The sequence below is a fragment of the Danio aesculapii genome, chromosome 10, assembly GCF_903798145.1.
Source record: "Danio aesculapii chromosome 10, fDanAes4.1, whole genome shotgun sequence".
In the NCBI taxonomy this organism is placed as follows: Eukaryota; Metazoa; Chordata; class Actinopteri; order Cypriniformes; family Danionidae; genus Danio; species Danio aesculapii.
The window spans coordinates 8,893,655-8,921,575 of record NC_079444.1 but is presented as its reverse complement, the minus strand read 5'-3'; the positions used below and the strand labels follow the sequence as shown (position 1 = coordinate 8,921,575).

Sequence of the window (27,921 nt, the reverse complement as noted above, 5' to 3'; positions counted from 1 at the left end):
ATTAATGTTGAACTTATTCATAGATAGCTCAATTCACGTCTTATAGGTAGTAAAATCGTAGACTGTAAAATAAATAAATAAAATGAATAAACTCTTTATGGTGGTGGTCCTCGACCAGTCATTTCCGTCAGTGGCGCGCATGCGCAGTGCTGCGCATCAGTGTCGCGAGTGTTCATGACTGTGGAGCGAGCGCTGCGGGCACTTTCTCCAGGTAGGTGGGCGGGGGCGCGCACAGCATCCACAACACTATAATGTTATTGATATTTTTTACACTTTATGAGAAATGCGAGGCTATTGAGGAAGAATATCAGGGGTTTCTCTTTCCGTGCGGTAAATAAACTGCGAACGTGTTCAGCCATTGCACAGCCTCCTGCAATCTGTGTAAAGCAGTGTAAACACGGACCATCTGTGATGCACACACTAATGCTGATCTGCGTTATGGGTCAATTTAGAAATATACAGGAGGTTATATGATATTTCATGTTGTAGGGTGACATTTTCATTCAGTTGTTGTCAGCATTACATCATAACTGCATCATATGTTTTGGCTTTTGTTATCTAGGGACGTATGTTGTGCCTAACAGACTGTGTATCGCAGCTGTGTGAAAGTATTATATATATATTCTGTACCAGCGCAGCACCAGAAGTGTTTATGTATCAGATAGCTTTGATGACCAGAAGCTTATAAAATGATTCATAGAAGAACGTTATGTAATTAACCCCTGCCACAACACACAGCAGCATTATGTATATAATGTAAACATGCTTAACCCTCTGGTATTGTTTATCTACTGAATGACACACGTTGTTGATGGACAAAACAATGATCGTAAACATACAGTATAATAGTTTTAATTTTATCAAATAAGTGTTTTTTAATTTTTGGTATTTTGGATTTCATGTCACTAAATTAGTCACATATTTATTATGGACAATTTTAAAAGATGCAGATGCTATTTAGCTATTTTTAAAATTAATTTACTATCTGAGTTTTTTTTAAGTACTTGAAATCCATTGAAGTGAGGGAGATTAGTGCTGCTCAGTGGGTAAAAACTATTTGTTCATGAGCACTTTTGCAATGTGCTATTGATTTTATACAGCACTTCAACAAAGAACTTAATATTGAGTGAATTTGTATGATCTGTTTTTTGTTTTGTTTCCCCAGAACATTGAACATTGTGTCTCAAAGAAACAATGTGGTGTTTCGTTTCTCAATGAATCTGCCATCTGCGATCATTTAGCATATTTGAAACAAGTCCACGGGTTTTCTGATTGTATGTTTGCATAGGAAGTGCTGCAAAAGTCACAAACTTTCATACCATTCTGTTGAATTTATAATAAAAAAAAATATATATATATTTTTTTGTCTGAATGAGACTGGGTGGTTAAATTAGATGTACTGTAGATTGGTCAGTGTATGGTAAATATATTTTAAAAATGGAAACATTGATGTAATACTGAACACTGATGAGGAAAAAACTAGACATTCACAGAGTTTGTGATGAAGAAGTCGTTTCTTCATGTAAAATAGACTTAAGCATTGAATTTAAATGGATCTCCTTTAGTTTAGAGGTTAAGTGAATTTAGTCATTTTTGACCCGTGTGTTCAGAATTCTAAGACACATGAGGTTTAAGTCAAAAATACTGAGTTTGTCAGGTATTTTACCAAAAATATACTGACAACAATTGTTTTTTTTTTTTTTTTTATAATTTTAGGGTTTTTCACCTTTAATTGAGATCGGACAGTCGAGGTTATAGACAGGAAAAGCATTGGGAGCAGAGAGGGGGGGTAGGGTCGGCAAAGGACCTTGAGCCGGAAATCGAACTCGGGCCGCCGTGAGCATCATGGTGCTATATGACAGCGCACTTAACCACTAGGCTATTGGCGTCGACTACTGACAACAATTGCATGCAAAATTTATCCTCAGACAAGTGTAATCGATTACATTTTACTAACTTTATAACTTTTCTAATTTTATGATGACTGAATTTATTATACTCTGTTTAAATTAGCTTCAAATCTTAAAGGTTTATTTTTTAATTACTTGCATATCATATTATAATAATATTATTAAAAATCAAAGGCCACTTAAAGTGATAGTTCACACAAAATTGTGTTTTACAATTGTAGCTGTATGTGATTGTGATTGACGAATTACATTTACGTAAAAACATTCTGATGGAAAATAGCCAGAAATGTTTTATTCTGGGCTGAGGGAAAAGAGAGAATGATGAATTATCTGAGATGTAATCTTGATATCATTCAGTAAAGTCAGAATTTTTAAATATAAACTCAAATGTATATTTCTTGGGCAGCATGGTGGCTCAGTGGGTAGCACAACCGCTTCACAGCATAAAGGTCGCTGATTCGAGCCCCAGCTGGGTCAGTTGGCATTTCTGTGTGGAGTTTGCTTGTTCTCTTCATGGGTTTCCTTTGGGTGCTCCGGTTTCTCCCACAGTCCAAAGACATGCGCCATAGGTGAATTGAATAAACTATTATTCAATTAACTATTATAGGTGAATAAACATACACTACTTGGCTGTAGTGTATGTGTGTGAATGCAAGAGTGTATGGGTTGTAGCTGGAAGGGCATCCGCTGCATAAAACATATGCTGGATAAGTTGGTGGTACATCCCGCTGTGGCGACCCCTGATTGATAAATGGACTAAGCTAAAAAGAAAATGAATGAATGAATAATTGTATATTTCTTTAAAATTTGTTGTTCTTCTTTAGTTGTCAGTGCTGTCTATTCTTGGTTTTATGCAACCATGATGCACCCACATTCTAAATGTTAACAATCTGGTAATTGGTCTAAAAAACACATGTGAAGCCAACTTAATGTATTTAAAGCTCTATATAGAGGGCTGTGCATTCCCATTCTGAAAATAGTGTTTTAAGACATAATTATTTTATTACCAGGTTTTGAATTTGGAGTATATACTCTGGGCCTGCACGATATTGGGGAGAATGAATATTGCGATATTTTGTTTTTCTGCAATTAATTTAACGATTAATACAATTTCACCAGATGACATGAATTTTTTGGAAAGAATTCATAATTTTAGGTTGATTAGGATTATTTTGCATAGGACAATCAAATTACAAGCATAGATCAATACAAAAGTAATCAGTGCTTTTCTGATTTTCAGAGAATTCATTTAGTATTTAGACACTGGATTAAAATAATTCAATGAAAAATATCACTGTAATCTTTATCGCAGAAGTAATCGAATCTAAATTATATTTGCGATCTTAAACATCAAACGTTGGAATTGCTTGTTCATTTAAGCTCTCTCGAGATGCTTAATAATTAATCACAGGCATAAAAACATGCAAATGATAAACTTTCTCTACATTATGGATGAACTTTGCAATGACAAACTATTCTAATTGTATGTGATCAATTATATTCATAACTGGACATTGGGCATGCCACGATGTGAGTTTTGCGGATACATTGTGATATCAATGCTGAAACAATATATTGTGCAGCCCTAATACATTGTATATTTTTGTCAATTTGAAGTGTCAGATTTTGCATCATGACTTTTTAGGGGCCAAGCAGGAAAGCTGCTTGTTTTCGGTAGTGTTCCTATTCTTCTTCTTCTTCTTTTGCTTCTTCTTTTTCTTTTTGGTTGATTAGACCAACAGTTTTTGTATAACTTGCGAACAAATGGGGCGACCCCGGATTAATAAAGGGACTAAGCCGAAAAGAAAATGAATGAATGCCATTTTTATCTAAACTTGCTGTCCGCCATATTGATTTTGTTCAAAAAACTCTTTTGCTCCCCCTTCTAGACCGTTTGCAAAAATATCACCAAATTTTGACTGTTTGAGTGTTTGAGTGTTGTGAAATTCATGTCAATAGGTGAAATGTTTTTTGTTTACGGCACAGACAAATGTTCTGGTTTACTGCCAAACTGCATCTGAGGCTGTCTCACTGCAACGCCTAAATGTATTGACACCAAATTTCAGGTTCTTCTTTGTCACCTAACACCAGAGATGTATAAAGTACGAGGCACCTAGACTTAAGTAAAAATACAAGTGCTCTATCAAAAAGTGACTTGAGTAGAAGTAGAAGTGCTCTTTAAGCACCATACTTAAGTGGAAATACTAAAGTATTCAAATTTTTTTTGTACTTAAGTATTGCAAGTAGTTTATTTCAAAATTTACTACTCACGTACTGAAAGTAAAAGTACAAGTATTGTGTAATGTTGTTATTAAAGAAAGCAGTCAAAAGACATAATATTGTATTGTTTTTTTTAAATATCTTTTTTTGGGCATGTGATTAAGCAGAACAAAAAGAAACATGGCTTACAATACAGTTTTTCTCTCGCACTTGAACCACAGATCTGACAGATTATAACAGCTTTAACACACACCTTTCAAGTTGTGTGTCACAAAAACACTCCGTAATCCACTCAAAGCGCAGTTGAAACCCATTTTCGGATCGCAAATTACCAGTTGTAAACGATGTAAACGGAAGTTTTAAACATTCTATCGAAAGTCGCTGGTCACTGTGGCGCCTTCCATGCAGCAGCCAAGAAAAAGGTCTATAATTGTAACGAGTAGGGGTGTGAATCTACACTGGTATCACGGTTTGGTTCAGTTACGATTATCATGCCATCAATTCAGTTCAATTCAATATCTCATTGCATTGACGATGCTTTCCATACAGAATTAGAATTTTTCTTCACAACACAAGATTTTTTAAAAAAATCTATAAATATATTTATATTTATATATTATTTGTAATACAATTTTGTTCTTTAATACAGCAGTAAGATATGAACTGTACCTTTAATTTGACCTGCTCAAAGAAAACACTCTTTCTGAATGTATCAAACAAAACTCCAATACATGCACAGAAGACAGCATGAGCATTTATAGCAAATAAACTAATGTAAATATTATCCCGCTTGCTTTCTGAGCGCTGACAGGCGAGGTCTTACACCCCTATGATTGTTTATTGTCTTCACCTGCTCAACAGAAAGGGCTGTGATCTGCTTTAGAAATGAAAGCGCTGTTCACCAATGGCAGGAAGAACAGCCGTGGTTACAGTATGTATGCGCATAATACGAGGTTATCACAAGGAAATCCATAATAGACACAGTGGAGAAAACTTGCACCTCAGGCACGCTCATGTCTGGATCCACAAGTATCGCTTTAACAGCCAAGAGGAGAGGAAAAGTTACCTCAAACACGCCAGTGGGTCAAATGTCCAAAGTGAGAGAGAGAGAGGCAGAGATGGAGTTTTACAGCATTTCTCCGTAGTAGTGAAATAGCGGCTTGTGTGCTGCGCCGCCTTCATTGTAGTAAGATTGTTATTTACTCGCCCTCACCTCCTTCGCCATAGTATTCTACTGCGACATTGCACGTAGGAGGTAAATGACATCAGTACGTAATAACCGGTTATGATCTATTACTGAACCGAAATCAATAATTTTGACACTCCTAGTAACGAGTAATGATGCAGCACATAAAAAATCTATCGGAGTAGAAGTATTAAACTCATCGAAAGTATGTACTGAAGTAAAAGTGGAGGTAGGAGAAAAAACAATACTCCAGTAGAGTACAGATACAGCCTTTTAGTACTTAAGTACAGTAGTGAAGTAGTTCTACTTCGTTACTATACATCTCTGCCTAACAATGACCACATCACATCATGTTTGTAACTCTGCCACCTATTGGTCAAAAGTTATAAACCAATAAATCATTCATATGTTAATTGTTTTCATAATTTTCTGATATTTTAAGTAAAACATACTTCAGATGTATTCAAAAAGTAATTGTTTCACTTGGTCTGATGCTACTCACTAACCTTGGTGCTTTTGGCGTTTGGACTGCTTTGCTCATTCTACCTCTGGACTGCTTTGCTCATTCTGCCTCTAGACTGCTTTGATCATTCTGCCTCTGGACTGCTTTGCTCATTCTGCCTCTGGACTGCTTTGCACATTCTGCCTCTGGACTGCTTTGCTCATTATGGCTCTGGACTGCTTTGCTCATTCTGCCTCTGGACTGCTTTGCTTATTCTGCCTCCTGAATGCTTTACACATTCTGCCTCTTGACTGCTTTGCAAATTCTGCCTCTTGACTGCTTTGCTCATTATGGCTCTGGGCCGCTTTGCACATTCTGCCTCTGGGCTGCTTTGCACATTCTGCCTCTGGACTGCTTTGCTCATTCTGCCTGGACTGCTTTGCTCATTCTGCCTCTGGACTGCTTTGCTCATTCTGCCTCTGGGCTGCTTTGCTCATTCTGCCTCTGGACTGCTTTGGTCATTATGGCTCTGGACTGCTTTGCTCATTCTGCATTTGGGCTGCTTTGCTCATTCTGCCTCTGGACTGCTTTGCACATTCTGCCTCTGGACTGCTTTGCACATTCTGTCTCTGGGCTGCTTTGCTCATTCTGTCTCTGAACTGCTTTGCTCATTCTGCCTCTGTGCTGCTTTGCTCATTCTGCCTCTGCACTGCTTTGCTCATTATGGCTCTGGACTGCTTTGCTCATTCTGCCTCTGGGCTGCACATTCTGCCTCTGGACTGCTTTGCTCATTCTGGCTCTGGGCTGCTTTGCTAATTCTGCCTCTGGGCTGCTTTGCTCATTCGGCCTCTGGGCTGCTTTGCTCATTCTGCCTCTGGGCTGCTTTGCTCATTCTGCCTCCGGACTGCTTTGCTCATTATGGCTCTGGACTGCTTTGCTCATTATGGCTCTGGGCTGCTTTGCTCATTCTGCCTCTGGACTGCTTAGCTCATTCTGCCTCTAGGATGCTTTGCTCATTCTGCCTCTGGACTACTTTGTTCATTCTGCCTCTGGACTGCTTTGCTCATTCTGCCTCTTGACTGCTTTGCTCATTCTGTCTGTGGAATGCTTTTCTCATTCTGCCTCTGCTTTGCTCATTATGGCTCTGAACTGCTTGGCCCCTTAATTGCTGCTTGCATTAAAAAATTGGCTTGTATTTATTTATTTTAGAATTTTTTACCATTTACCATTCATTTCCTATGGCAATTTTAAGTTTTTAACCATGAACAATACGTATCAATGTTTTTTTTTTTACCAGCAGTTAGAATTTTCAATTCAAAACTCAGTAAAGTCCCTCAAAGTCAGTAAATTTCATAGCATTCAAGTAAAGTTCTGTTTATTTAATCAAAAACATATTTTGGCAATTAAAAATGTAATGTTATTATGTTGTTATAATATAAAATTAAAAGCTGGAAAATGTACAACATATTCTCTTATAATACGATTATTCTCCTTTTATTTAACCCTTCAGTATCTTCCTGTAATGTCCTGTCTGATTTGGTTAAAAACATTTTTTTTCAATAATCCCTTTTCAACAAATCTTTCATCAGGTTTCTCCCAGACAAAATGGCAGTGGAAAAGCGCTTGGCATATTCTATGGTGCAGTTCCTCAGAGATCAGACACACTGTGGCTCGCTGAATTCAGATGAACAGGAGAGTCTGGAAGGTAGGTCACCTCATGTTTAAAACATTTAAAGTCACAGCCTTTTTTTACTCCTTGACTGTCTGATCAGTTTTTATTTGCTTTCAGATCGAAGGGACTTTCTAGGCACTGCAAACTGTTTGTATGCATTAGGGCTGCGTGATATTGGAAAAATCTGACATTATATATTGTGATTTAAATAGCTCTATTTGGAAAGATTTCCCTAATTTAGATGGACTGGGATGATCAAGTGTTTTTCTATGAAGTGCATCTGCACAAATTATAATACATTTCAAGCATATATAAATAAATAAACAGTGCTTTATGTTTATTGGTGGGAGTCTAACAATATTCAAGTATGGAAATTGAACAATTAAATGTAAAATAACATGGTCTGATTTATTCACTTAAAATAATATTTAATAATATCTTTATCTTTTAATATGCAATAAATAATCAAATTTAATACTGTGATGTGACTATTGCAGATACACACATTGCAATAGTGATGCTCAAAGGATATATTGTTCACCTCTAGTATGCATAAATGAATAGTTCACCCAAAAATGAAATTCTACTCACTACTTATGCTCTCTCAAATGGTTCTAAACCTTTATGACTTTGTTTCTTCTATTGAACACAAAAGAAGATATTTTGTAGAAAACCTGTAATCGGTCAATGGTTACAGGTTTTCAGCTTACTTCAGAATATCTTATTTTGTGTTCAACAGAAGAAAGAAAGTTAAACAGGCTTGGAGCAATTGAAGGATAATTAAAGGACAAACTTTTCATTTTTGATTAGTATGATATGAAGGTGCCCATTGTTGTAGAAAAAAAAAAACATCCTGAATTTATGGCTGGGCCATATTGCAAAAAAAAAAAAAACAATATAATGTTTCATATCATTCGATATTGATAATTATTTAATATTTTAACAGTCCATTTAGGAATATTAGGATTTTTGTTATTTAATCTCCTAATTTTAATTTACCAACATTACTAAGGCAAATAGTTTTAATAGTCAAAAACAAAAATATTTAAACAAAATAGCTCATCTCTTCATAATAAAATGAACATAAGCATTAAAGAGACTCTTAAACTTGATAAAAAATGTTTACAAAGTGTGTGCAATAGTAAAAGTACAACAACATCTGTAAGGTGTGAATAATAATGATACAGTAAACCTCAAACTCTGCAAACAAAACAAATTATGATAATCAAATCTGAGCTTTCAAGGATGGCACTCATTTTTACGTGTGTTGTTGTTCTGACCTGAAGTGAAAAGCACGAGCGCGTGGTTTATGTCAGCATTTTCTATGGCGTCTCTCGTAACCAGGTGACCATGAACTGTTTCCTCAGAAGATGAGAAATGGACAAACCATTGCTGCAGCTCCTAAACAAGTTTATGGAGAAAAGTAAAAAGCACTGCATGGTTTGGGTGCGCTGTGTTTGTCTGAGGTAATTTAGTGTGCCGTTATTACTGAAATGTGTATATTTCATACAAAGTGTGAAGCAGATTGGTTTGTTCTACTTGCATAAATCGCAGTGCGCTCGCGGCATTCTGAAAACGGTCGATGTTTTTCAACTAGGTGTACCTGGAAAATGCACACACGTCACGTGTGTGCCAATTGCACATCATGTGCCGAACTTTTTTTATTGTTATTGACAATGGTGTTCGGTCAATAAATATCGATAGTGATTTTATCGCCCAGCCCTATCACAATTTGATCTGAAGATAATAGTTTCTGAAAGACCCATTGTGCAGTTAGTAATTACTGTTATTTTTATCATATACTATCATTTTACTTCAACAAATACTCACTTGTGGAGAACTCTTCTCCTCTTTACAGTTGCGATACAGTGTCTGGAGACAACATTTAAGATCAGCTCCAGTGACTGTCATCTCGCCGCTCCTCAACCATTAAGAGAGATTTTCCTCAATTCTCTCCTCAAAGTAACTACATTCAATACACACCAGTTTTTCCTTCGTTTTTTAGTATATTATGTAGTAAATAGCAAACTTTTGTTTACAGAATGATATTGTCACATTACCCCAGACGTTTCCATCTCCAGAGGACATTGAAAGAGCCGAGCAACTTAAAAATGAAGGCACGTCAACATTTCCTACTGTATTTAGGATCAAAACACTGTCCTGATGCATTATGCATAAATAAATGGCATATTTTATCACATTTGTCCATTATGATGATGCACATGAAGACAGGATCAATAATCATTTGTTCTAAATGCTCTGTGTGCTCAAATGCATTTGTTTTTTTCTTTATCAGGGAATAATCACATGAAAGAGGAGAATTACAGCAGTGCTGTAGATTGCTACACAAAAGCCATAGAGTTGGACCAAAGAAATGCAGTTTATTACTGTAACAGGTGAGCACTTTGATTATACCAGTGTTTCCCAACCTTGTTCCTGAAGGCACACCAACAATACACATTTTCAACCTCTCCCTAATTAAACATCTAAATCAACTTATCAGAACATCAGAAGAGACTCTAAAACCTGAGTGGATTAGATAAGTGTGATGTCCAAAATATGTACTGTTGGTGTGCCTCCAGGAGCAGGGTAGGGAAACACTTGATTATACAAAGTGTGAAAGTGTCTCTAACGAAGACGGATGTATTAGTGCTTCACGTTTTGACTGCTGGGACTGTTTTCTCAGGGCTGCGGCACATAGTAAACTTGAAAACTACACAGAGGCTATGGGAGACTGTGAACGAGCCATTGCGATCGACCCATCATACAGTAAAGCTTATGGCAGAATGGGGTGAGATGTTACTATTTGACCTTTTCATTTCGTGGTGAATGTAACCAAATGTTATATCAAATAATAAAGCATGGAGGTGAAAAACGTATCACAAATAATGACAACAAACTATCCAATCAATCAAGCAATCAATCAATCAATCTCATGAATTATTTTGTAAGGTTCTAATCAATCTATCTCATAATTCAGTCTCAGTAATCAGTCTTATGTGCTTTTAATCTGTTTCATAAATCTGTTCTGAATCAGTGTCATAAGTTTTTAATGAATCAGTCTTAAGAATCATTCTTATGAGCTTTAGTCTCAGGAATCTGTCTTATAATTCAGTCTCAGTAGTCAGTTAAATGAGCTTTTAATTTGTCTTATGAATCTGTTATAAATCAGTGTCATAATGAATCAGTCTTTTGAATCATTCTCATGAGGTTTGAATCAATCTTTCTCACAATTCAGTCTCATGAATCTTGTCTTATAATTTGGTGTCACTTTCAGATTCATGGCATTTTAATCTATCTCATGAATTTGTTCTGAATCAGTGTTATAACTTTTTAATGACTCAATCTCATGAATCATTCTCATGAGGTTTTAATGAATCTTTTTCATAATTCAGTCTCTTGAATCTGTCTTATAATTCAGTGTCATAATCAGTTTTATGGTCTTTTGTTCTATTTCATGAATCTGTTATGAATTAGTGTCATAGGTTTTTAATGAATCAGTCTCATGAATCAATCCCATGAGGTCTCATAATTATGTCATGAATCTGACTTACAATTTAGTCTCAGCAATCAGTTTCACAAGTTTTTAATCTGTCTCATGAATCTTTTCTGAATCAGTGTTTTAATCAAGTTTTAATGAATCAGTCTTATGAGTCATTCTCATGAGGCTTAGTCTCATGAATGAGTCTTATAATCCAGTCTCAGTAATCAGTTACATGATCTTTTAATTTGTCTTATAAATCTATTCTGAATCAGTGTCATAAGTTTTTAATGAATCAGTCGTATAAATGATTCTCATGAGATTTGAATCAATCTTTCTTACAATTCAGTCTCAATAACCAGAATCATGAGCGTTTAATCTGTTTTTAATCTGTTTTTAATCAGTACCATACATTTTTATTGAATCAGTCTTATGAGTCATTCGCATGAGGTTTAGTCTCATGAACCTGTCTTATAATTCAGTCTCAGTATTCAATTACATGAGCTTTTAATCTATCTCATGAATGTGTTCTGAATCAGTGTTGTAAGTTTTTAATGAATCAGTCTTATGAATCATTCTCATGAGGTTTAAATCAATCCTTCTCACAATTCATTCTCGTGAATCTGTCTTATAATTCAGTGTCAAAATCCGTTTCATTGTCCTTTATTCTGTTTTATGTATCTGTTCTGAATCAGAGTCATGAAACAGTTTTATGAGCTTTTAATCTATCTCATGAATCTGTTTTAAATCAGTGTCATAACTTTTTAATGAATCAATCATTCTCATGAGGTTTTAATAAATCTTTCTCACAATTCAGTCTTATGAATCTGTCTTATAATTCGGCGTCATAATCAGTTTCATAGCCTTTTATTCTGTCTAATGAATCTGTTATGAATTAGTGTAATATGTTTTTAATGAATCAGTCTCATAAATACATTTTAATTTGTCTCATGAATCTGTTCTGAATCAGTGTCATAAGTTTTTAATGTATCAGTCGTATGAGGTCTCATAATTCAGTCTCATAAATCTGTCGCATAATTCAGTCTCATAAATCTGTCACATGAATCTGTTTTGAGTCAGTGTCATACATTTAAATGAATCAGTCGAATCATTGTGAGGTATTAATAAATAATACAGTGTCATGAATCTGTGTTATGAATAAGTGTCATATGGTTTTAATAAATTAGTTATTAATTAATATCCTTAGGTTTTAATGAATAAATTTCAGGAGCATTTAATGAATCTTGTCTTATGAATCAATCTGATAAACTGTAATTGAATCAGTTTCATGAATTACTCTCATAAAGCTATTTTAAATCAGTTGAATGAGTTTTTATTCCTTAGCTTTCATGGAATCATCCTTATGAATCTGTCTTGTGATTCATTTCTCGTGCATCAGTTTCATGGGATTTTTATGAATCATTCACATCAATATGTCTGTGGAGATTTCAAAAATGCAGTCTCTGTGATTTTGTTTTATGAATTAGCCTAATGTATCAGTCTCATTTAACTGAATCAGTCTGATGACTCATACTAATGAGGTTTTAATGAATCTGTTACATGAATATGTCTTATGAATCTGTTGTCTGAGCTTTTAATCCCTCATGAATAACGAAAAATGAGTCAGTCTTATGAACCATTCTCAGGAGTTTTAATTGAATTGATTCCTTGAATAAGTATTATGAATCATGAGATTTTAATAGATCAGCATAATGAATCAGATTCATGAATTTGTAATGAATTAAATTATTGGGTTTAATTTGGATATCTTATTATGGTGATACTTTTTCAGTTTTAGTAAATGGTTCTAAACAAATATCTAGATAAAATACAAATGAATCATTCAAGCAATCACTATGGAATTAGATTCATCCAGTGAATCAGAACCAGAATGCAAACATTTTGATTCCCATCATCCCTGCTGAATTATGCAAAGAATTTGAACATTTTAAACAGTAACCGTTAAAATGCATTTACTCTTTTGCATCTCTTTATGATTGTAGATTGGCGTTAACATCCATGAGCAAGTATCCAGAGGCGATAACATATTTCAATAAAGCTCTGGTGTTAGATCCTGAAAACGACACCTACAAATCCAACCTAAAGATTGTGGAGCAGAAACAAAAAGAAGCCTCCAGCCCGGTGAGTAGAAACCGCTGCCTTCAGAATAAGAAATATCCATCATGAAATAGAAATTTGATCCTTCCAATAAAGAACTTAAGTCTATCTTATGTGTTTTATGCATGCATATTGAATATCCCATATGAGTAATTAAATATGAGAACTAGCCAATAATAGCTCCTGACATTAGCTTTCATATGTTGTGTTCTCACAGACGGCCACAGGACTGGGGTTTGACATGGCCAGCCTCATCAATAACCCTGCTTTCATTAGCATGGTATGCTCGAGTGCTTGGTTTCGCATTTCTCTGTTAATAGTATTTATGAAAAGGGTCATAATTTGACCCGGCGACCCCTTTCATGTGTCTGGAATGCTGCCCCTGACAGATTTAAAGGGCCAGTCGGGTGAATCTTGACTCATCTGAAGGCTTGTGGATGAGCGTGGGGTTTCTAGCACACTGCAGTATTTTAGAAATTGGGACATATTCATAAAAAGAACAAACACAGTTTTAGGATCTAAATTTACTAAATCTATGCCAACGTCAAATATCTGAACCCAAAACATTTATGAGGGACATTCTAGTTTAACCCTTATGTGCTGTTGGGGATGTTTTCATCCACTATGAGGTGATTTTGAGTCTTAATTTGGCTATAACTTTTTTCTGTATTTCAGCTAGCCGAACTATTTTTTTATTTATTTTTATTATTATTATTTTTTTATATTTTATTTAAAGTTTTTCACATTTTAAAGAACAAACCCCAAATCCCTCCCATGCCAGCAAATATGTGAAATGTAAATACATATGCACATCCACAACTGTACAGATACTTAATCATATTCCTCCATGAGTAATCTATACCTGCACATATCCACAAGTCCAGTCATATGGAAGCGCAGAGCTGCCACCCAGGTAAAAAAAAATCTGAGCTTTATCACGTTTGTACAGTATACTTTTCACGTTCTTACAATATAATATCACGTTCTTACAATATAATATCACGTTCTTACAATATAATATCACGTTTGTACAATATACTTTTCACGTTCTTACAATATAATATCACGTTCTTACAATATAATATCACGTTTGTACAATATACTTTTCACGTTTTTACAATATAATATCACGTTTGTACAATATACTTTTCACGTTTTTACAATATAATATCACGTTCTTACAATATAATATCACGTTCTTACAATATAATATCACGTTTGTACAATATACTTTTCACGTTTTTACAATATAATATCACGTTTGTACAATATACTTTTCACGTTCTTACAATATAATATCACGTTCTTACAATATAATATCACGTTTGTACAATATACTTTTCACGTTTTTACAATATAATATCACGTTTGTACAATATACTTTTCACGTTTTTACAATATAATATCACGTTTGTACAATATACTTTTCACGTTCTTACAATATAATATCACGTTTGTACAATATACTTTTCACGTTTTTACAATATAATATCACGTTCTTACAATATAATATCACGTTTGTACAATATACTTTTCACGTTTTTACAATATAATATCACGTTCTTACAATATAATATCACGTTCTTACAATATAATATCACGTTTGTACAATATACTTTTCACGTTTTTACAATATAATATCACGTTTGTACAATATACTTTTCACGTTCTTACAATATAATATCACGTTCTTACAATATAATATCACGTTTGTACAATATACTTTTCACTTTTTTACAATATAATATCACGTTCTTACAATATAATATCACGTTTGTACAATATACTTTTCACGTTTTTACAATATAATATCACGTTTTTACAATATAATATCACGTTTGTACAATATACTTTTCACGTTTTTACAATATAATATCACGTTTGTACAATATACTTTTCACGTTCTTACAATATAATATCACGTTTGTACAATATACTTTTCACGTGCTTACAATATAATATCACGTTCTTACAATATAATATCACGTTTGTACAATATAATATCACGTTCTTACAATATAATATCACGTTTGTACAATATACTTTTCACGTTCTTACAATATGATATCACGTTCTTACAATATAATATCACGTTTGTACAATATAATATCACGTTCTTACAATATAATATCACGTTTGTACAATATACTTTTCACGTTTTTACAATATAATATCACGTTTGTACAATATACTTTTCACTTTTTTACAATATAATATCACGTTCTTACAATATAATATCACGTTTGTACAATATACTTTTCACGTTCTTACAATATAATATCACGTTTGTACAATATAATATCACGTTCTTACAATATAATATCACGTTTGTACAATATACTTTTCACGTGCTTACAATATAATATCACGTTCTTACAATATAATATCACGTTTGTACAATATACCTTTCACGTTCTTACAATATAATATCACGTTTGTACAATATAATATCACGTTCTTACAATATAATATCACGTTTGTACAATATACTTTTCACGTGCTTACAATATAATATCACGTTTGTACAATATACTTTTCACGTTTTTACAATATAATATCACGTTTGTACAATATACTTTTCACGTTCTTACAATATAATATCACGTTTGTACAATATACTTTTCACGTTTTTACAATATAATATCACGTTCTTACAATATAATATCACGTTTGTACAATATACTTTTCACGTTTTTACAATATAATATCACGTTCTTACAATATAATATCACGTTCTTACAATATAATATCACGTTTGTACAATATACTTTTCACGTTTTTACAATATAATATCACGTTTGTACAATATACTTTTCACGTGCTTACAATATAATATCACGTTCTTACAATATAATATCACGTTTGTACAATATACTTTTCACTTTTTTACAATATAATATCACGTTCTTACAATATAATATCACGTTTGTACAATATACTTTTCACGTTTTTACAATATAATATCACGTTTTTACAATATAATATCACGTTTGTACAATATACTTTTCACGTTTTTACAATATAATATCACGTTTGTACAATATACTTTTCACGTTCTTACAATATAATATCACGTTTGTACAATATACTTTTCACGTGCTTACAATATAATATCACGTTCTTACAATATAATATCACGTTTGTACAATATAATATCACGTTCTTACAATATAATATCACGTTTGTACAATATACTTTTCACGTTCTTACAATATAATATCACGTTCTTACAATATAATATCACGTTTGTACAATATAATATCACGTTCTTACAATATAATATCACGTTTGTACAATATACTTTTCACGTTTTTACAATATAATATCACGTTTGTACAATATACTTTTCACTTTTTTACAATATAATATCACGTTCTTACAATATAATATCACGTTTGTACAATATACTTTTCACGTTCTTACAATATAATATCACGTTTGTACAATATAATATCACGTTCTTACAATATAATATCACGTTTGTACAATATACTTTTCACGTGCTTACAATATAATATCACGTTCTTACAATATAATATCACGTTTGTACAATATACCTTTCACGTTCTTACAATATAATATCACGTTTGTACAATATAATATCACGTTCTTACAATATAATATCACGTTTGTACAATATACTTTTCACGTGCTTACAATATAATATCACGTTTGTACAATATAATATCACGTTCTTACAATATAATATCACGTTTGTACAATATACTTTTCACGTGCTTACAATATAATATCACGTTTGTACAATATAATATCACGTTCTTACAATATAATATCACGTTTGTACAATATAATATCACGTTTGTACAATATACCTTTCACGTTCTTACAATATAATATCACGTTTGTACAATATAATATCACGTTCTTACAATATAATATCACGTTTGTACAATATACTTTTCACGTGCTTACAATATAATATCACGTTTGTACAATATACCTTTCACGTTCTTACAATATAATATCACGTTTGTACAATATAATATCACGTTCTTACAATATAATATCACGTTTGTACAATATACTTTTCACGTGCTTACAATATAATATCACGTTTGTACAATATAATATCACGTTCTTACAATATAATATCACGTTTGTACAATATACCTTTCACGTTCTTACAATATAATATCACGTTCTTACAATTTAATATCACGTTTGTACAATATACTTTTCACGTTCTTACAATATAATATCACGTTCTTACAATATAATATCACGTTTGTACAATATAATATCACGTTTGTACAATATACTTTTCACGTGCTTACAATATAATATCACGTTTGTACAATATACTTTTCACGTTCTTACAATATAATATCACGTTTGTACAATATACTTTTCACGTTCTTACAATATAATATCACGTTTGTACAATATACTTTTCACGTTCTTACAATATAATATCACGTTTGTACAATATACTTTTCACGTTCTTACAATATAATATCACGTTTGTACAATATACTTTTCACGTTCTTACAATATAATATCACGTTCTTACAATATAATATCACGTTTGTACAATATACCTTTCACGTTCTTACAATATAATATCACGTTCTTACAATTTAATATCACGTTTGTACAATATACTTTTCACGTTCTTACAATATAATATCACGTTCTTACAATATAATATCACGTTTGTACAATATACCTTTCACGTTCTTACAATATAATATCACGTTCTTACAATATAATATCACGTTTGTACAATATAATATCACGTTTGTACAATATACTTTTCACGTGCTTACAATATAATATCACGTTTGTACAATATACTTTTCACGTTCTTACAATATAATATCACGTTTGTACAATATACTTTTCACGTTCTTACAATATAATATCACGTTTGTACAATATAATATCACGTTCTTACAATATAATATCACGTTCTTACAATATAATATCACGTTTGTACAATATAATATCACGTTCTTACAATATAATATCATGTTTGTACAATATAATATCACGTTCTTACAATATAATATCACGTTTGTACAATATAATTATCACGTTCTTACAATATAATATCACGTTTGTACAATATAATTATCACGTTCTTACAATATAATATCATGTTTGTACAATATAATATCACGTTCTTACAATATAATATCACGTTTGTACAATATAATATCACGTTTGTACAATATACTTTTCACGTGCTTACAATATAATATCACGTTTGTACAATATACTTTTCACGTTCTTACAATATAATATCACGTTTGTACAATATACTTTTCACGTTCTTACAATATAATATCACGTTTGTACAATATACTTTTCACGTTCTTACAATATAATATCACGTTCTTACAATATAATATCACGTTTGTACAATATACTTTTCACGTGCTTACAATATAATATCACGTTTGTACAATATACTTTTCACGTTCTTACAATATAATATCACGTTCTTACAATATAATATCACGTTTGTACAATATAATATCACGTTCTTACAATATAATATCATGTTTGTACAATATAATATCACGTTCTTACAATATAATATCACGTTTGTACAATATAATTATCACGTTCTTACAATATAATATCACGTTTGTACAATATAATTATCACGTTCTTACAATATAATATCATGTTTGTACAATATAATATCACGTTCTTACAATATAATATCACGTTTGTACAATATAATATCACGTTTGTACAATATACTTTTCACGTGCTTACAATATAATATCACGTTTGTACAATATACTTTTCACGTTCTTACAATATAATATCACGTTCTTACAATATAATATCACGTTTGTACAATATACTTTTCACGTTCTTACAATATAATATCACGTTCTTACAATATAATATCACGTTTGTACAATATACTTTTCACGTTCTTACAATATAATATCACGTTTGTACAATATAATATCACGTTTGTACAATATAATATCACGTTTGTACAATATAATATCACGTTTGTACAATATAATATCACGTTCTTACAATATAATATCACGTTTGTACAATATACTTTTCACGTGCTTACAATATAATATCACGTTTGTACAATATACTTTTCACGTGCTTACAATATAATATCACGTTTGTACAATATACTTTTCACGTGCTTACAATATAATATCACGTTTGTACAATATACTTTTCACGTTCTTACAATATAATATCACGTTTGTACAATATACTTTTCACGTTCTTACAATATAATATCACGTTTGTACAATATAATATCACGTTTGTACAATATACTTTTCACGTTCTTACAATATAATATCACGTTTGTACAATATAATATCACGTTTGTACAATATAATATCACGTTCTTACAATATAATATCACGTTTGTACAATATAATATCACGTTCTTACAATATAATATCACGTTTGTACAATATAATATCACGTTCTTACAATATAATATCACGTTCTTACAATATAATATCACGTTTGTACAATATAATATCACGTTCTTACAATATAATATCACGTTTGTACAATATAATTATCACGTTCTTACAATATAATATCATGTTTGTACACATTGCTATGATTCATGAAATCTTCCACACCACTCAGTTTTCATTGGTCAGTCTGTAGACATTTAAAGAAGGGCTTCCAAATTTTTGAAAATTTCTTTGGTTTGCCTGCAATCTCATATCTAATCTTTTCCATGTGTATTACATTACAAAACTCTGTAAGCCATGTCTCAAATTTAGGTGTACACTCTTTGTTCCACATCAAAAATATTACCTTGTTTTGCCATAGTCATTCCATATTGAACTGTCTGGATTTGATCCAAGCTACAGTTTTCAAAGGAAGGAGCCCAGCCTAATATTGCAAGAAGGCTGAATGATTTTTGATGACAAATCTTATTTTGACACATATTTTGAGAAAAAAAACAAAAAACACACCGATACACCCTGGGCAAATTTACTACCCTTTTGTTCGGGATGAAAACATCTACTAAATTAAACTGCTGTAAAAATGCATCAGATTAATATTTTTTTGCACAAATCAACCTCAGTCATGATCAAAACTACTAAATTGTTTAGAAAATTACAAGATTTTAACTCTTTGACTGCCAAATTCATCATTGATGTCACTGATTTGGTAGAAAAAAAAACACACAAAATGATTATTTAGTTTTTATTGCAGAGAGATACATTTCACAGCATCAGTAGACATATGTCACTTTTACAGCCTTTACAATTTAAATTCCCCAATCAGGATCAAAGAGCAAACACAAATTTCTTCATAACAACAACAGAACATATCCCTTTGCCTTATTTTACATTAAAATAAATAAATAAATAAATAAATATAATAAAAAATAATGGTCGGCGCCAGTGGTGTAGTGGTTAGTGCGTTGACACATGCACACTGGTGCTCATGACGACCTGAGTTCAATTCCCGCCTCGTGGTCCTATCTCTGCCCCCACACTTTCCTGTCATTACTCTCCACTGTCCTGTACATTAAAGGTAAAAACCCTGAAAAAATATTTATATAAAAAAAAGAATAAAAAGGGGGGTGAAAACAATATTACCAGTAAAAATAAGTCTTAAAATTCTATAGAAGAAAAACATTAGGTTGAATGGGAGTAATGTACTCACTCCATTTAAACCATAAGTCAACAAATATATCTATTTGGTTGTGCACACTGTATGTAATTTTCTCCATAATGATCTTGCATTTGGTTTATACCAGCATCTAGTAATGGCTTTTTTACTTGAAGCAAGAATAACTCTATACATATATTTGTTTTTTCTTTCCAAGGAATCCATTAAAATGACATATTTTCAATATAAAAAGTAATTGGTACTGGATTTTTTTTACCTTTTATTAAAGTCTTGAACATATAAAACAATATTGCTTTTGATGCTTGTTTTAGATTAATTTTCTTTTTTTTTACCTCCCTAATTTACTGTTGTTTTCTGTTTTTGCCCCATTGAATCACATTATAACCACATTTTTTTATTACAAAACTGTGACACACATATAATCATGCATTTTTGATTGTTAGGGGTTTTCCCTGTTGGGAAGAGGTAAAATTTGTCATTTTTACCGTTGATCATCAGTTGGCACCATTAACCCTTTAGGCCTGTGCAAAAAAAAAAGCTTAGTTTCTGGATTTTTTATGGAGTATTACAGCAAATTAAAGTGTGTATGTGCGTCTGTGAGTGTGTGAGAGTGACCTTTGTGCACTTACCTTGATGTGTCTGAGAAAATCAAAATATGCATCTCAGCTCTCAGAACTTCATGGAGTAAATAAAAACAAAAACTGTGTATTTATGCACCATTAAATGTGGTGATAATGGAAGTCAATGAGGCAAAAACAGCCACCAACAGTAAATTAGGGAGAAAAAAGAAAAATCTAACAATGTATCAAAGCCAATGTTGTTACTAATCGTTCACATGTCCAAGACTGTGATGAAAGTAAAAAAAAAATCCAGTCCACAATTACTTTTTATATTAAAAATATGTCATTTTGTGTGTTTTTTTTTTTTCACCAAATCAGTGACATCATTTGTGAACTTGCCAATTAAAGAGTTAAAATTCTGTAATTTTCTTAAAAATTTAGTAGTTTTGATCAGGACTGAGGTTGATTTACAGATTTATGTTCTATAAAGTCCAACTAGATTTATTTTCATTCAGTCTGGCTGCAGTTTTTGTTCAGACCATAGACAAGATAAAACAAAAGCGAAAGTTAGATTGAGCTTTTATGCAAAAAATAAATAAAATAAAATGAAACAAATATACTGTGCATTCTAAAAAAACTGTCAAATGTTTATATTTGTGCATAGCAAATCTTAATTGATAATGTCTGCAAGTCAACCAAGTAACATTTTTTGTTCATTTAAAATCTTGCCATAGTTGTCAATGTTTTTTTTGTTTTTTTTAACAATTATTGCCTATTATTAAAAACCCAACAACTGATTTTTAAATTGTTGTCTGCTAGGTTTTTTAAGGGGTGAACAGTTGTTAATGATTTTGAAGGAAAAACTTGGTTGGGAACCACTGGTTTAAGGTTTGGATGAAAGAAAGAAGTGAAAATGGGGAAAATGACTTGATCTTGGCAGTGATTATGCAGTTTATTTGCATTAAGCATGCAATTCAACATGAATTGTGGAATCATATTTTCTAGGTGAACAGATCAACAGTCACCAGGTGACTTGTTAATGGGGAAAAAACTGTTAATTGCAGTTTTAAGAAGGGTTATTAAGCTGGGAGTTGACATGTTTCCCCTTAGACTTATTATCAGTTCATAGTTTTAGTTTGAAGAATTTTAGAAATGCCGCAACTATGCATTTAAGCTGATGTTCAGATGTGGGAATGGCTGTTTGGTTTCAAATACAACCAGTCACACCAGACTGGGACAATCAACTGACTAATCAGAACAGAGTAGGTTCTCAGAAGAGAGGAGTTTAGAAAAAGTGGAACCCTACATCATTAAAAAGTGTGAGAAAATAGTTTTTTTTGTTGTCATGGGATGGATGTAGATCCATTGTAGGAGACCTCAAAAACAAAATTAGGAACCTTTAAAGTAGCATAAAAGGGGTAATAAAATGCACCTATATCAACATTTGAATGGTGCTATACACTGCCTAACAAAAGTCTTGTCATCGATACCAGTTGTAAGAGCAAGATTCTCACAGAAATCATTCAAAAAGGAAAAACATGGTTTTTAATTCCACAAACAATAAAATTACTTTATATTCTATACTGTACATTATTTCTGTTAAGTGACAAGACTTTTGTCTAAGCAAAGTCAGACACTACTGTCCTAATTAAATCATTCAAGTATTCATAGCGCTTCACTTTTTCCACATTTTTATTATATTTTACAGCCTTATTCCAAAATGGATTAAATTAATTTATTTCCTCAAAGTTCTACACACAATACCCCATAATGACAATGTGAAAAAGTTTTATTTGAAATTGTTGCAAATTTGTTAAAAATAAAAAACCTGAAAAATCACGTACAGAAGTATTCACAGCCTTTGCTCAATATTTTGTTGATGCACCTTTGGCAGCAATTATAGCCTCAAGTCTTTTTGAATATGATGTCACAAGCTTGGCACACCTGTCTTTGGAAATTTTTGCCCATTTCTCTTTGCAGTACCTCTCAAGCTCAGGTTGGATGGGAAGTGACGGTGTACAGCCATTTTCAGATCTCTCCAGAGATGTTCAATAGGATTTAGGTCTGGGCTCTGGCTGGGCCACTCGAGGACATTCACTGAGTTGTTGTGAAGCCACTCCATTGATATTTTTTTTACGGTGTGGTGTGGGTCATTGTCCTGCTGGAAGATGAACCGTCGCCCCAATCTGAGGTCAAGAGCACTCTGAAGCAGGTTTTTATTCAGGATGTCTCTGTTCATTGCTGCATTCATCTTTCCCTCTATCCTGACTAGTCTTCCAGTTCCTGCTGCTGAAAAACATCCCCAAAGCATGATGCTGCCACCACCATGCTTTACTGTTGGGATGGTATTAGCCTGGTGATGAGCGATGCCTGGTTTTCTCCAAACGTAACGCCTGGCATTCACTCCAAAGAGTTCAATTCTATTCTCATCAGACCAGAGAATTTTGTTTCCGATGGTCTGAGAATCCTTCAGATGCCTTTTGGCAAATTCCAGGCGGGGAGTGGCTTCCATCTGGCCACTCTACCATATAGGCCTGATTGGTGGATTGCTGCACAGATGGTTGTCCTTCTGTAAGGTTCTCCTCTCTCCACAGGTGAATGCTGGAGCTTAGACAGAGTTATCATCGGGTTATTGATCACCTCTCTGACTAAGGCCCTTCTCCCCCGATCACTCAGCTTAGATGGCCGGCCAGCTCTAGGAAAAGTCCTGGTGGTTCCAAACATCTTCCACTTAAGGATGATGGAGGCCACTGTGCTCATTGGAACTTTCAGAGCAGCAGAAACTTTTCTGTAACCTTCCCCAGCCTTGTGCCTGGAAACAATCCTGTCTTGGAGGTCTACAGACAATTCCTTTGTCTTCATGCTTGGTTTGTGCTTTGACATGCACCGTCAACCCTGGGACCTTATATAGACAGGTGTATGCCTTTTCAAATCATGTCCAATCCACTGAATTGACCACAGGTGAATTCCAATTAAGCTGCTGAAACATCTCAAGAATGATCAGTTGAAACAGAATATACCTGAGCTCAGTTTGGAGCTTAACAGCCAAGGCTGAGAATACTGATTTACATTTGATTCTTCAGATATTTTATTTTTAATAAATTTGCAACAATTTCAAAAAAATCTTTTATTCACATTGTCATTATGGAGTATTGCGTGTAGAATTTTGAGGAAATACATGAATTGAATCCATTTTGGAATAAGGCTGTAACATAACATTTGAAAAAGATACACATTATATATATAAATGCAGTTTGTCATCATCGTAGCATATAAATACTCATAAAAATCTCCTCCCAATGTCAGTTTCATGGGGTCTTTAAATTGGATGTTTCCATCTTCTCAGACACTTTCTCTTTTACTCTACAGGCTGCCAGTGTGATGCAGAACCAGCAGGTTCAACAACTGTAAGTTCGATCATTTCAGCTCATGTTTTTCAATACTTATCAAATAAATCAAATGACAGTTCACCTGTAAATGAAAGACTTTTGTTCATCTTTTAAATCACAAGATGTGTTTTGCAATCTGTTCATCCTCTAAAAGTATTACATACTGTTTTTAAGTTTCAAGAAGTACATGAAGACAGTAATCCATATGAACTGAACACTTTAATCCAAGAAGTGTGATTGCTTCTAATGATACGTTTTACATTGGATATAATAATAAAATTTATATCTGATTTAGTAATTATACCTCGCACTGCGCCAAATGTGCTTGATTGTAATTTTTGCATTATATTCAAATTCTAAAACATTTGACATCAAATAAGTCAACAAAACCCAACTGTACTTGCTTGACATACACTTAAGGGAATAGTGCCCATAAAAATGTAAAATTCTTTTATGAATTTCTTCTTCTGTTGAACACAAAACAAGATATTCAGAAGAATGCTGGGAAAAAGAGCAGCCATTGACCTCCATAGTAGAAATAAAACACTATAGAAGTCAGATCACAGTTTTTGCAGATCACCCCGAACTCATGCGCTCTTTATTTTTACAAGTGTCATGACACAGTGAATTTTTAATTAACTGTCCCAAACCAGCATGTCAGGCATGATGTCGAACGCAGTTGGTGGACCTGCAGCAGGAGTGGGTGGATTATCTGACATATCCAGTCTCATCGAAGCGTGAGCATCTTCTCTTTGACTTTTGATTGACTTCACATGTGTTCCTTTAAGAATGATGGCTGCACAGATTTTCAGAGGTGTTGTGTATGGTATACTCGCAGCAATAAGCAGAATCACAAACTCAGCGTGATAAACTAGGACTCTCCGACCGTGATTTGTTGGTGTTTCTCACAGTGGACAGCAGTTTGCCCAGCAGATCCAGCAGCAGAATCCAGAGCTGATCGAGCAGCTGAGGAACCACATCCGAAGCCGTTCCTTCAGCGGCAGCGCAGAGGAGCATTCCTGATCCCAGCAGGTCTCAGATCACCACGCTTGATTAACTGTGTACTTAAATGAACGCTTCGTGACAGTAAACACATTCCTTTAAGAGATAGTTAAACCTAAAATGAACATTGCCATACTAATTGACCAACGGGGCCATCAAATTTCTAGTTACCAACATTCTTTAAAAAATCCTTGCAAAAAGATTGTGATAAGGTTGCCATATACAGCATTGGTTTATGAAGTTAAAATGTTCTCTGATATCAACAGTAGGTTTATGGCTTCATTAAGTTAAAAAAAATCTCCAGAAACGGTTTTATACGCTTATTCCATAAAATACCCATAGAACCAGAAATCAGCCCCAAAGAAGAGTAACACCAGACTGTTGCATGTGCAGATTGAAGAATGGCGGTGGATCAGGGATGGTTTGGGCTGCAATATCATGGCATTCCCCAAGCCCAATACTTAAGCTAGATGGGCGTATCACTGCCAAGGACTACTAAACCATTCTGGAGGGCCATGTGCATCCAGTGGTTCAAACTTTGTATCCTGAATGTGGTGCTGTGTATCAGAATGATAATGCAGCGATACCAAAGTCCCTTTAAAGCAAGTTATTTCACTCAGTGGCCATCTTTTGAAACCGCTCTCGGGCAGTATGCTCGGGTATTCTGTCTGAATCGGGAAACATCAAATTCTCCAAAATAGCTTGCCAAGCTATTAAATTTCATATTAAGAAGCATCAATAAAAAAAACTTGTCTTTTTAGTTTCATTTCTAAACGTTGCAATCACACAAAATCTTCCGAAACTCATGTGTGGTCCGAGCCCCTCCCCGGAGATTCTTCCGTCTACTGTACTAGTAGGTGGGGCTTCATTTGCAATATGACCTTTACACTTGTCTCTATTGAAAACTATACGAGTGACATGTCTTGTGGACTCTATAGTCTTTGCCAAAACACCAAGACTGGTCACAGCGGTTTGATAAACATAAAAGTGAAGTTGAACATCTCCTATGGCCTGCACAGTCACCAGAGCTAAATATTATTGAGCCATTTTGGGGTGTTTTGCAGGAGCAAGTCAGGAAACTTTTTTTGTGCCACACAATGGGCATTTCACTTTAAAAATATCACAAAAAATGTCAAATAATGTTCAAATTTGACAAAAAAAATAAGTCAAATAATATCATTTTTAACCTGGGTTTAAACTTCCCAATTTCCTTTCTGTTACTTGTAGATATTTTCGTCTGCATTAAATCCTCCATTTTCTGTTACAGAATCAAGAAGTGAAGGAGTGCAGTTGGAGAAGAGTCGTGAGTGCAATCGTTAAATCCATATTTCTATTGAGTCGAAGGCGAGACGGAGGCCGTGGCACTTTATATGGAGGATCAGGAAGAAAGAGGAAAAAAACAACAACACGCATTTAAAATCACCTTATACACAGAGAACATTATCTTAATACCTGAGTGAGGTTTCTTTGTGTTCGTCTCTGTAGGTAATATTTCAGTCCTCTCTTTATGAATGTAGCTGGTAACAACATCAGAGTTGCGTTTATTTTACTAAACAAATGACTGGTCATCCGTTTGTGCCTATTAATCAGATGTGGGACCATGATTAAAGGGGCAGTTCACCCAAAAATGTAAATTTACACAGCATTAGCATTCGATTTACTCGCCCTCAAGTTTTCCAAACCTTAATGAGTTTCTTTTTTTTTTATGTAAGATGTTTTGAAAAATGCTGGAATCTAGAAAGCATTAGCTTTCATAGTATGAAAAAAAGTTCTTCAACATTCTTCAAAATATCTTCTTTGTGTTTTACATAAAAAACCCTCAAATTTCAGTCTGGAACAACTGGAGGATGAGAAAATGACTGAATTTAAATTTTTGGCTGAACTATTAATGAAATATTCACCTTCAAAATGATATATACAAACATGAAGGCGAGTAAACGTCGACGGAATTGTTGAGATTTTAGATGAATATCTATTTAACACATTCTCTGATTATTTTTTACCACATATTCTGTTCGTTTTAGGAACAAGAGACATTTGTGTGATAATCACTTTTTCGGCTGCTTCACGCATCCTGTTTGTTTAGTCATTTAATTCACTGCTCAAAGCAACAATCCATTGGTATAATAAGTATCTTCATAATCTTACTGTTTGCATTTTTATTTGCATGCTCCATAATCTGATATTTGCAGTCAGGTGAGTGACTGAAGCTTATGTAATATGCTAATAAAACAGAGCAGTATAATGTTTTTGTCAACAAAAAAAAAAAGAATAATGTTAATAAATGTGTCTTGAAATCATTGGTTGTCCTGAAATATTATGATATC

At 33.3% G+C, this 27,921-nt stretch overlaps 1 protein-coding gene across 3 annotated transcripts; it reads left to right on the top strand.

Annotated features, from left to right (window-relative positions):
* Positions 1–136: 136 nt before the first annotated feature.
* Positions 137–27,894, top strand: sgtb (small glutamine rich tetratricopeptide repeat co-chaperone beta). 3 transcript variants are annotated; one of them, XM_056466150.1, is made up of 12 exons: positions 137–211; positions 7,348–7,463; positions 9,289–9,392; positions 9,472–9,547; positions 9,727–9,826; positions 10,117–10,221; positions 12,915–13,053; positions 13,247–13,309; positions 24,573–24,610; positions 25,246–25,329; positions 25,504–25,624; positions 26,862–27,894. In XM_056466150.1, exons 2-11 carry the CDS (start codon positions 7,364–7,366, stop codon positions 25,613–25,615), a joined length of 921 nt encoding a protein of 306 aa, XP_056322125.1. In that variant the 5' UTR covers positions 137–211; positions 7,348–7,363; the 3' UTR covers positions 25,616–25,624; positions 26,862–27,894. The 3 variants fall into 3 exon arrangements, with proteins under 3 accessions (XP_056322125.1, XP_056322126.1, XP_056322127.1); XM_056466151.1 differs by lacking the exon at positions 13,247–13,309; XM_056466152.1 differs by lacking the exons at positions 9,289–9,392; positions 9,472–9,547.
* Positions 27,895–27,921: the final 27 nt, after the last annotated feature.

Bases quoted from the DNA above. Each gene is read 5' to 3' on its own strand.
- sgtb (XM_056466150.1), top strand. From the start codon at position 7,364: ATGGCAGTGGAAAAGCGCTTGGCATATTCTATGGTGCAGTTCCTCAGA. The intron at 7,464-9,288 runs GTAGGTCACCTC...TCCTCTTTACAG, and splicing joins TGAACAGGAGAGTCTGGAAG to TTGCGATACAGTGTCTGGAG. The intron at 9,827-10,116 runs GTGAGCACTTTG...CTGTTTTCTCAG, and splicing joins GCAGTTTATTACTGTAACAG to GGCTGCGGCACATAGTAAAC.